Consider the following 12,694-nt stretch of genomic DNA (forward strand, 5'->3'; position numbering starts at 1 on the left):
TCAGGATTTTTTGGTAGACAGTAGAATTCATGGTTCCATCTATCACAGCAAGCCTTCCAGGTCCTGAAGCAGCAAAACAACCCCAGACCATCACACTACCACCACCATATTTTACTGTTGGTATGATGTTCTTTTTCTGAAATGCTGTGTTACTTTTACGCCAGATGTAACGGGACACGCACCTTCCAAAAAGTTCAACTTTTGTCTCGTCGGTCCACAAGATATTTTCCCAAAAGTCTTGGCAATCATTGAGATGTTTTTTAGCAAAATTGAGACGAGCCATAATGTTCTTTTTGCTTAAAAGTGGTTTTCCGCCTTGGAAATCTGCCATGCAGGCCGTTTTTGCCCAGTCTCTTTCTTATGGTGGAGTCGTGAACACTGACCTTAATTGAGGCAAGTGAGGCCTGCAGTTCTTTAGATGTTGTCCTGGGGTCTTTTGTGGCCTCTCGGATGAGTTGTCTCTGCGCTCTTGGGGTAATTTTGGTCAGCCGGCCACTCCTGGGAAGGTTCACCACTGTTCCATGTTTTTGCCATTTGTGGATAATGGCTCTCACTGTGGTTCGCTGGAGTCCCAAAGCTTTAGAAATGGCTTTATAACCTTTACCAGACTGATAGATCTCAATTACTTTTGTTCTCATTTGTTCCTGAATTTCTTTGGATCTTGGCATGATGTCTAGCTTTTGAGGTGCTTTTGGGCTACTTCTCTGTGTCAGGTAGCTCCTATTTAAGTGATTTCTTGATTGAAACAGGTGTGGCAGTAATCAGGCCTGGGGGTGACTACAGAAATTGATATTGAAATTGAAAATTGAAATTGATAAACCACAGTTAAGTTATTTTTTAACAAGGGGGGCAATCACTTTTTCACACAGGGCCATGTAGATTTGGAGTTTTTTTTCTCCCTTAATAACGTAAACCTTCATTTAAAAACTGCATTTTGTGTTCAATTATGTTATCTTTGACTAATAGTTAACGGTTTTTGATGAGCAGAAACATTTAAGTGTGACAAACATGCAAAAGAATAAGAAATCAGGAAGGGGGCAAATAGTTTTTCACACCACTGTATATAAAAAGTCAAAAGCCGCACACACAGGTCTCATGAAGAGAAAAAATAGATTTTAATGCAAAAAAAGTGAACTAACATTTCGGCTGTTATACCAGCCTTTGTCAAAGTTACACCAACCAATGAAAGACAACCATAAATACTGTGTATGGCGGGAAATTCAAACAATGACATGAAAGTAGTGATGTGACGTGTGCATAACAAAGTGACTCCCCCACAGTGTTATCAATCGGTTAGTTAAGATGGTATAATATACTGGAATGGGCGCAAAGAATGGTAGACTATGTGCGACCCAAAGACTATCAAGAGTAGTATCATATAAAAAATATACATGTATACACACAAAAATAAATGGGAGTTGGAAGGGGTCCAACTCCCATTTATTTTTGTGTGTAGATCTTTAGATCACAATAGCCTTGGATATTATGCTTGTTCAATAAATCATCCAAGTCACTTTAACTTTTACTATGTACCTTTGTTCTGTATTTAAAGAATATTGTGTTTCCTGTTTCAGGGAAGGGCAACAGTCCCCAGAGCAATGGCAGAAAATGTATGGTAGATGCTCAGGAAACGAGGTTTATCATATCAAAATGGAAGAGAGCATTTTCTTTGCTGAATATGAAGGAAAAAGTTTCACATATGCCTCATTCCATGCACACAAAAAGTAAGTTCAATATTTGTATTTCAAATAAAAGGACTAAAAGGAAGCTTTACTAGCTAGGTGAAATTGTAATATTTCCTCCAGGTTATTTATTACAGCTTGCAGTAAGGGGCTGGAGCCCATATGCTGGTTTGTACAAGTTGACTCTATCGTGTATGATTTGATTGAAAGGAAGAATGTAGTAGATGCTCATTAGATGGCTTGCAGGCAAAATACTAAAGACAGAGGTCAGAATTGATTAATTAAGACAATAAGCAAGGACTGTGACAACAACTATGGACTCAGTTCAGAACTAGCTAGTTGAATGACCAAACAAGTGGTAGCAGGAACTGACTGGCTTATAAGGGTTCTTGCCAAAAGGATTGCAGACATCTGGCCTTGGTTGGATGCAGAAACAGATACAGGTATAGATCAACCTTTTGACACTATTTACTATACAGTTAGGTTCAAGAAGCTTCCTGTGGCTTGTGAGGCAAATGCACCACTCAATAGCATTGGACTGGACTGGAGGGTCACCAGGAGAAATCCACCATATTAGGAGAAAGACAATGTACATGTTGCTGGGATAACAACATGGTGCTGAGGGGGATGTGGCAGGGAGTTTTGCATTGGGAAAGGGGGATGTCGGGTTGGTTCGCAATGGGGTTGGAGGCCTCTGTGGCTGAGGTGGTGGACTCATGAGTTGCCAGCCCCTGTTGGGTCCTGAACATTCCAGCCCGGCACTGCCAGTTATTGCACTGTCCATGGTTCTAGCATGGGCAGGTCCCAACAGCAGGAACCATATATCTTACCAAATATACATTAGCTCATCTGAAAGGTTTGTCAACAAATGTAAGAGTATTTGCCTGAATGATTAACCATTTTAGCAAAGAGAATTGACAAAGACTGACACAACATGCCTCAGATATCCAGAATATGAATTCAAATGAATTGTAAGAACAACTGGTTTTTACAACTTTTTGTGGGCTAAATACTTTAAAAATTGGAACTTATATCTATTAATATTATCATCACTTAGGTTTGGTGTCTGCCTTACGGGTGTTAGAAGAGAAGATAACAAGAATATATTGCTGAACCCAGGACCAAGATACATTATGAATGCCACTGACACTTGCTTTTACATCCATGTTACAAAAGAAGAGAATTCTGCATTCAAAATGCAAGAGCGTGTTGAAAAGCTCAGCAAATACAAGTCCTCTTACCACGGCCCCTCCAGACTACCTGTGCACAGTATAATTGCAAGTATGGGTATGTATATTTAGTATGAAATGCTATATATATAGTACTGCACTCATTTTAAAACTTTACAGATAGAATATGTTCCTTCTTCCAGCAGGTTTTCTAGTATCTATAAAATTATTATACCTGTCCTCCAGCAAAAAGTCTGACTTTCAAACACCGACCAAGAATATTAGAGCTTAGTATTGCACTTTATGTTAGAAAGGTCCAAGGCCTTAACATGCTTGGAAACTTTAAAGGTTTATTGGGTAATAATAAACCAGTCACTATATAATTGGTAATATAATGTTGTTACATTGGGATTGTTTTGTCTTGAAAAATTATGTACAGTACTTTAAGATAAATATTCCGGTACATGGAATTGATTAAGTCAGGGGTCCCAACCTTTCTTCTTGTGAGCCACAGTCTAATGTAAAAAGACTTGGAGAGCAACACAAGCACCATTAAAGTTCATGGAGGAGCCAAATAAGGGCTAAGATTGGCTATTAGGGAGCCTCTATGCACACTATCAGCTTACAGGGGGCTTTATTTGGTAGTAAATCTTGTTTTTATTCAACCAAAACTTGCCCCCAAGTCAGGAATTCAAAATTAACTACCTGGTTTGGGGGCAATGAGAGCAACTTCTAAGAGGTTGGAGAGGAACATGTTGCTCACGAGCCACTGGTTGGGGATCACTAGATTAAGTAAAGGGTGTAATTTAATTGAACAGGGAATTAAACGGCATGGATTTGTGTCTTTTTTCATTTCTGCTGAAACTATATAGAACAGTGTCAGAAACATGAACAGTTTCTCGTTGCTTTAATAACTCATTTCAGTTTAGTGAATACATTTAAAGGCTTCGCCTATATTTGTATAAAATGCTATTTATATAAACCCAACTTGCTACTTAATATATAGTATATTTTTAACGGAAATAATAGATATTAATATTCTTTTTGACTGTAATGATATCTTCCTGTAGGCACAGTGGCAATAGACCTACAAGACACAACATGCCATTCCTCTAGTGGACCAACACTTACGCTTCCTTCAGAATGCAGCAAAGAAGGAAGGAGACCCAGTATTGCTCCCGTGCTAGAAGTAGCTGATAATGCCGCTATACAGCCATGTGATCTTCTAAGTGACCAATCAGAAGATGAGACCAACCCTGAAGATGATGAATGTTCTGAAGCCAAAGAGTATGTTGAAGATCAAGTTAATATGTAACATTAATTGTCATAACTGCTAAATTCTTCAGTATGGTAGAAATATCACAGAGCAAGAAAAAGGATGGAAATAAAAATGTATATATGGATATAATTATTATCTATATAGTGGCATCTACTGGTCCATCACTTTACAGGTTATGGGGACACAAGTTATAACAGTCTACACCCAGGGTAGGTGGACATTGTCAGACATATTTTTAGGAGGCAATAGGAGAAGACTGTGCTCTCAAGACCTTACAATTTTAATGAGAGAGAAATATATATAAACATATACATTCTTCCCAAATATTATACTATTTACATGGTATTGTGACAGTTAGTTAGCTAACACCGTCCATCACACATGTTCACCAAACACTAAAAGCAAAACAAATTGAACTTTCCGCTTTTTTGGGTTTTTTTTTTTGCTGTGTTCTTCTTAAATTCTTTCCAGACCTTTTCCTAAAATGAACAAATATATGGACAGAAACACTTTACTTTGACCTGTGTAACACTGTTTATACCATAAATGGCTGGTGCAGCTGTGCTCAGTCGGTACCAATTTGAAGAAAATTTGTTGTTTGAAAAAGCTTTTTGAAGTAGTCTCAAAGCACCATTAGGAAATACCCCAAACCACTGCTCTAATTTTACTTTAATGTTTTAGTTCAGGGTCAGAATTCAATTTATCTCTTCCAGCCATAGAACAGTCTGTTCAGAAAAGCCATATATTACTGTATAGTCATTCCAGCCATTCTCCAGTAATAAAGGAAACAAAGCAATAAAGGAAACCCCACATGAGTAAAAAAAACTCATGTGGGGTTTTGGGGAAAAAAAATTATTAGTTGAAGTATGTTTCCCTGAGAGGGCTTTCTTAAATAAGAAAAAGTTTGTTTGCTTTTAGTGGTTTGATGCAAAAATGTTTCTTGTTGCTCCAAACAAGATACCAACATTTTCTGCTCCTTCTCTACAATTTATTTTAGATAATGGAAGGTTTTTCTGCTACTTAGTTTCATGATAGGAAGGAATTAGATGTCATTTTTCATCTGACAAGCCCTTGAGCATGTCTCTGGATAACTAGTTTATCAAGAAATCCTCACGTTATGAGTTTATGATCATGCTGCAAATATTTTAGTTGCTTACTGATCAAACAAAAACTATAATGTCCTACAAAAATGCATCCATTATCTCCAATAACATCATGCAACCGAATGTTCACAAATATTCCAATATGCTACTATTGCTATTCCGATTTGCTATTGCTATTAGTACTGTCCCCTTTAACACATGAAAGGAGTGATTAATATTGTATGGCTATTAAATTGCATTTATGCAGGAATCCTCGGAACATTGTGATATTTCATTAAGCAATGAATCACTTTCATACTCTCAATGAACAGCTACTCAAAGATAAAAGTATGGTAAAAGAAAATGACAAATTTCATTCTGCTGCAGTGATTGGTAGTTTTAATACCTAAATAATTTTCCCACATACAAGCAGGGGGGTAAAATGGGCTTTCCTGCTTGCACCCTTATTTGAATGGGGAATGTACAGCCTATGGCAGGTGCTATCAGGCAGAAATTGATTGGAAATGTTTAATTTCTCGGCCACCAGATCTAAGCAAGTAAGACTGCAGCTATAGCAGAGATTAAATTATGCTTTGAATGTTGCACATATCTTATCTATATATACACTCTATAGATTTGTATCTCATTTGTTATACACATATCATCTTTTAGAGCTTTGTATGATATATAGATAAAGTGTCAGTGAACCTTGAATGCAGCATACCTACTGTATCATTTAAATACAATTTGCTTTATTAACCCATTGCCATATATTATTATACTGGGGCTCAGTAAAAGGGTGTAACATACAATGCAAGTGAATGCCTATAAATGGTAAGGTTGCTGACAAGTTTTCAAATACTGCATTAGCCACAGTCTAGAAACTTCCCCACATAGCTACTCAGGTAGATATTACCATTATTGCAGGCACTGATTGCTTAAGGGGCTGTATTTCTCATACCCTTTAGATACAAGGTCAAAACAACATGTATTCATGCCGTTGGTACCACCAGTAAATAGTGCTCCATTCACAAAAAGTGCTACATGTCATACAACTTGTGGTTGGTTCAGGCAATGGCCACAATGATACACTGAGCACCCACTTTATTCACATAATAGTTACCCATAGTATTTACCAGTTCCCAAAGTCATGTTTTGTAGACAAGTCATCTTTAGCACGATAGAGGAAATCAAGCAGATTTCTCTGCAGTCCTTGTTATCTATATACATGAAAATAATAGCTTTTCTGTATTGAGACAGAGGACGCCAACAGTGCTGAGTGAAACTGCCCTGTTTTGATTTGCTAAAAAATCACAAAGACATGGAAAAGAACAAAATGGTGCAAATTTTCCAATGAAACAAAATGCATTGTGAAATTGTAGTAATAACGTATGAACAAAATGTGAATTTTCACAGCGAATCTGTATCAGTTGAAAAAATCCACTCCACCAAAGAAGAATGGCCATTGGGGTTATCTTTTATGTAAGTTATAAAGTGTTATATTACAGAACGATCATGAAAACAAAATACATTCCATCACATAGAAATAAAAAAAAAAACTTTTTAAATGGAGACAGTTAAAAATGTTTTGGAAAATCATCAAGGTAATGTTCCTTATTTCCCTCTCAGCAATCCGCCTCCATCTCGACATGCAGCTTTCCACTGGAGTTGGGTTTTTTGATGGCTCAAATACAGCCTCTTAAGCAAAGGTAGCCAATGCCAATTATGACAATTTCCCAATGAATGATATAAAATGGCCTTTAGATGTCCCTATTTCTATGCCACGTTTAGCTGGCTTTACTCCCCTCTGCTCTTTCTGTTATTCAAACCTTACTTTTCTTTTTTTGCAAATCATTCAGAGCATGAAAATGTTCATAATTAACAAAAAATGGAAATTTATATAGTGAATTGTTCATTTACATGATTCATTCCGCACATAATTTGAAACTATTTTCATTTAGAAGATAGTTTTAAAAATCTACAACTGAGCTTTTGATAAAATTGTATGAAATGGTCTAGAAAATGAAATCAGCAGGAGAGATTGTCACTGGGGTGCCCAAATTGCAGTTTTTCTAGTTTAAGATCACATTAAGAGAATTTTGTTTTCTCTCCTGCCGATGCTGAAGTTTAGCATCATTCTTAAGAGCTATAAGGGTTTGCAGTACCATGTCCATTAAGCCTTAGAGGTCACATGGATGCCTGCCCAGAGAACAAGAAAAGCATCTTATTTCGAAAATTAAGGGCTGTAGCATCCTCCATGTACTCAGTGGGATACCTTTTAGTGAATTGTGTGCAGAAAACAATTTGGGCTTTTAGATACAGTTTATATCTGGGCAAAATGTGAAAACACTTCAATGAAAAATTATTCTTGAGCTGAATTCTTAGGAGAGCATTTCATTCTAAATTCCCATTATGGTTAACTACAACTGAGTAAATGTATTATGGAAAAAAGTATTGCCTACAATAATTCATTGATGCATTACTACACAATATTTATTTTCCCTCAGAGGTGCACATAAATAAATAAACCAGAACCGGTTACTACAGATTCTGCAAAACGCATCAGGGCTGAGATTCAGTTTGAGTTAAATAAACACCTGTGCGAGTGGCAAACGGCATGAATGCAGAGGTTTGAAATAACTATGAGAATTTAGAAGATAACAACGTTTTAAAAATGAATATTCCTAGAAATGCCATATTTTATATACAGATTTTACCACACCAGTTCAGCATTTCTATAGTAGTAATGATCCAAGCCTTCTGAGTTGTGCACAGCAGCTCCCCATCTTGAATTTTGTTAGGAGTGTCAGGGTCTGCTTCCTCTATAGAAGGGGTACCCAACTTTTATATGCGTAAGCCACATTCAAATGGTAAGTGGTAGCCCTAATGTGGACTGGCAGCCTAAAAAAAATTCTGTTTTGGCATAACATCAGGTTTTTATGCAACCAAACTTGCCTCCATGCCAGGAATTCAAAAATAAGCTCCTGCTTTGAGGCCACTGGGAAAAACATTCAAGCGGTTGGGGAGCAAATATGTTGCTCATGAATCACTTGTTGGGGATTGCTGCTCTATAGTTACACCACTGCTCCAAGTGCCACCATCTGTCAGTGTAGCAATCAGGAAGCCACTGACATGGAGTAGCATTTATGTCTCAACTCCGCCACTTCAGTTCATTTAGTGCAGTAGAATGTATCTCTGAAATAAAGGCAGGGATTGTCTCACACCAATGATAGTGCTGCTGCTGCAATAGTTCTGTACAGATGCTGGGTCATGGTAAAATGTATATAACTGTTATACAGAGAAGAAAATATAGAATGCTTGAAAACTCAGTAACTGACTTTTTCCTTTTCAAGGTATCTCAAAGGATATCCACCAAATTCTCCATACATTGGAAGCTCCCCTACATTTTGCCACTTACTGCACGAAAAGGTTCCTTTCTGCTGTCTACGTTTGGACAAGGTAATACCTGAGTGGTCACTGTGGAAGTCTGTCTCTTTAAGTAGAAACAAATGCTGTCTGCTGATTGGTTGCTATGGTTTGCTTTTGGCTAGGACTGGAGCAAACTTTGCTAAACTTTGTTAAAATATGGCAGTATTTGTTTTTTATATATATATTTCTATATATATATATATATATATATATATATATATTTATATTTTTGGATCTACTCACTGCAGGCCAGATTTTGCTACAAATGTTTTAAGTGCATGCATAATGTATGTGTCTTCCTGTGTTTTAGGGTTGCCAGCACAACTATTATGAAGATGCAAGAGCCTATGGCTTTAGGAATAAAATAATAATTGTTGCTGCAGAGACAGCAGGCAATGGATTGTATAATTTCATTGTTCCTCTCAGAGCTTACTACAGACCAAAGAAGGAGCTAAATCCAATCATATTGCTACTGGATAACCCGTAAGTGTTCTTTTATTGAAATATGCATGTCCATATCAGTGGACTATATGCCACACTTTGGAATATAATTATGGATTTTAAGTGACATCCCCTTATGCTGAAATTTAGTTATGTAAAGAAATTGCAAAATTATTTTGTCTTCTTATATCTCCCTACAATTGTCCTCTATTGGTTTGTGATGGGTTGTGGTATAGTGAGGCTACATACTGTACACCTTTACCAAGAAATAATTAGCACACTTTAGAGGTTCATTAGAGCTGTGATAATCCACACTTCTTTTTTTTTTAGCTGGATACAAGAACTTTACCATCTCAACAGATTCTGTTTGTATAATTATCACATTTAAACCTTGTTGGGGCTCACCTGTTTCATACTCCACCACTTAGAGTTTCCTTGCATCTACCCCATGAATCCTTGTTTGGTGATCCTCTTGGTCATTCGTAGGTGTCCTCCTGTATACCCAGCACTTTATAATGGTCTCACTATCGATGGGATTCCTGTACTAAAAGGGTGGCTGTAGGAGTATTCATCTCAATCATCTCCTTGGTTTGGTGGTCCTCTTGGCCATCCACAGGTGGCCTGCATACCCAGCAGCGTGTAAGGTTCTCAGTTTTTATGGGATTCCTGTAGGGGTATTGATCTCAAACATCACCTTGGTGGAGCCAAAGATGAAACAAGCTATCCTAGTTATGCTTCCCTGATTTTCAGACAAGCTACATTTAAACCGAAAATTGGTCTTTTTACCTTCAAAAGGCTGGTGTTTACTTTCTTTATTTGATCTTCCCAGCCTCTGATTGCAAATAAGGGTCATTCCTTTGCTAAAAACTACCTCATTGCAGGTGATTTCATGTAATACACTGTTCTACAGTAACACAAAATAGAAACTAAATTAAACTGCTAATGTTGCCTCTAATCTGTGTGCTAGAATATACATGTTAGGTTATGACACATCTAGGACTGGTTGGTTGACCTAAAAACCCTTAGCTAGCATACCTTGGGCTGTCAAAATATATTACTTGTGCAAGTTATGGTAAAAGGCACAAAGAGAGCATATGGGCAACCATGGAATAAGTTATAAAAGTCACGATTTCCCCTTTAGCCTTTACATTCTTTATCTATTCATCCTTATCATCAGTTTTGTCATTAGTAGGTTTTTTCCACTCCCTGATATAGTCCCCTCTTAGGAGTGTTAATAGAAATGTAAACTGCTAATAGATTCAAGAAGCAAGATAGATTTAAAGTAGGATTTTAGATTTTATTCAGGCTATTGTCGCTAAACTGAACATATTATGAAGTGTATATATTGCAGATATTTATTTAAGCAATACCCACATTATTGCATATTTACCCTTATAGTTAACACAACAATGTTATTGGTGATGTAATAGGTTTCATTTATATATATATTCTACTGCTTCTGGGACAGTATCCCAGAGTTCTATTATGGGAACATTTCACCCACTCTATACTTGGCTACTACACCTTTAAGAAAATAAAAATATGTTGTCACTATGTAAAAAATGTCTACATTCAGTCACATTATCATAAAAATCATTATGCCTATCAACAGACACTTAAAATTCCCAGTATGTGTTACTTTATGAATCATTCTAATATGAAATATTGTGCAGTAAAAACATCATCCTTTTATGAGTTTGTGCTATATAAATGGAGTAACTTCAAAATATTGTAATCAGAAAAGCTACTTAATAGCCCACACTATTTCCTTTCCAAAACACGCTGAAAGATATATTTGTTATTGAATTATTTTGAGACGGGGGATGGTTTATACATTTTTGAACTAAAGGGCAATGTTCTAGCATTTTTTCCCTTTTTTGTTAAGGTAGCAAGCTTCTTAGTTTTTGAAGAAAAAAAAGATTGTGAAATATTAAAAATGAATGTGATGAAAATACATGAAATACACTCTATACCTTCCAATTCTTATTAGTCCCAGGGCCGGAACTAGGGGTAGGCAGAAGAGGCAGCTGCCTAGGGTGCAACACTTACCCCTATTTCTGAGCCCAGCCGGCTTGGCCCAGCACTGATTAGCCCGCAATTATAGTGTAACTGGAACCATTTGTAATCTTGCTTAGCAAGTAATTACCTTTACATAATGTATAATTTAAAAAAGTCTAAGATGTGTCTCACTGAATATCCCCATTTCCAAGCTAACATTTTTGGGAAATTTTAATCTGAAAATGTATTTGATATAAATCCACAGGGTGCAGCTGACTTGATATATACTATATGGATATGGGATCTGGAAACCTGTTATCCAGAAAGTTTGAAATGACAAGAAGGACAGCTTCCATTGACCCTATTATAAGCAAATAATTTTAACTATATTGAATTCTTTTTTCATTGTAATAATAAAACAGTACTTTGTATTTGATTCCAACTAAGATATAACACAGACTACATAAGGGAAAGGTACTATTGATTCCAAATTTGGCTAAGGCTCTACTATTCTACCTCCATGGTTTTCTGAACACTGTAATACAGGCTTGTCCCTGAACTTTAGGAGAAGCATTAGAAAGGGTCCTTCCTTGGGTTTCTCACCTTGTTGGTATAAAGGACACATCTAGGCCTAGAGTTGGTTGACCTAAAAACCCTTAGCTAGCATACCTTGGGCTGTCAAAATATTTTAATTGTGCAAGTTATGGTAAAAGGCACAAAGAGAGCATATGGGCAACCATGGAATAAGTTATAATGGGACTAATAAGAATTGGAAGGTATAGAGTGTATTTCATGTATTTTTATCACATTCATTTTTAATATTTCACGATCTTTTTTTTCTTCAAAAACTAAAAAGCTTGCAACCTTAACAAAAAAGGGAAAACATGCTAGAACATTGCCCTTTAGTTCAAAAATGTATAACTAATCTTTATTGGAGGTAAAGCATTGCTTTTGGGTTTAATTAATGTTAAATTATTTTTAAGCAGACTTTAGGTATGGGGAGCTGATTACAGAGAGATTCCTTATCTGGAAAACCAAAGGTCCAGAGCATTGTGGATAGCAGATCCCATACCTGTACCAGTTTACATATCATTCTGCTTCTCTGACTTAAAATGGTTATAATGTATGTAAGAGCTAAGGCATTTATCCTACACACACACAATGTGCATAGAAGCTAATAAATAGCCGTGCCAGTCTAGATGGTTACAGGGAGACCTACTGAGGAAAGTGCAGTTTTATTAGTTACATAAGTAATTACACAATTAATTTGGATTGTATATATACACATATCTATACAGACCTATCAGTATCCTCGCACATATAAAATATATATTCACTTATCTATACTAAACTAACTGTAGATCTTAAGATCACAATAGCCTTCGATATTATGCTTGTTCAAAAAGTTTTCCAAGCCACTCTTTAAGCAGGGGCGTATTTAGGTGTGGTGCTGCCCTAGGCACCGGACCTAAATATGCCCCTAAATCACATGCACCGACCAACTAGCCCAATCCGACCCTGACAAATATGCTGTAGCCCTACCAAACAAAATTAAATCACAGAAATTGAAAAACAATTCTCATTTTACAATAAACACTCACTATTCTGTGAGTA

At 36.6% G+C, this 12,694-nt stretch overlaps 1 protein-coding gene across 4 annotated transcripts in view; it reads left to right on the forward strand.

Annotated features, from left to right (window-relative positions):
- kcnt2 (potassium channel, sodium activated subfamily T, member 2) overlaps positions 1–12,694 on the forward strand; it is a 196,843-nt gene that overhangs the window by 145,489 nt on the left and 38,660 nt on the right. For all 4 annotated transcript variants that reach the window (XM_031901050.1, XM_031901051.1, XM_031901048.1 and 1 more), the window contains exons 15-19: positions 1,575–1,724; positions 2,740–2,969; positions 3,922–4,138; positions 8,566–8,671; positions 8,952–9,124. In XM_031901050.1, the coding sequence (XP_031756910.1) occupies positions 1,575–1,724; positions 2,740–2,969; positions 3,922–4,138; positions 8,566–8,671; positions 8,952–9,124 (876 nt within the window). The remainder of the gene's footprint in view (positions 1–1,574; positions 1,725–2,739; positions 2,970–3,921; positions 4,139–8,565; positions 8,672–8,951; positions 9,125–12,694) is intronic.

The sequence above is a fragment of the Xenopus tropicalis genome, chromosome 4 (assembly GCF_000004195.4).
Source record: "Xenopus tropicalis strain Nigerian chromosome 4, UCB_Xtro_10.0, whole genome shotgun sequence".
NCBI classification, from domain to species: Eukaryota; Metazoa; Chordata; class Amphibia; order Anura; family Pipidae; genus Xenopus; species Xenopus tropicalis.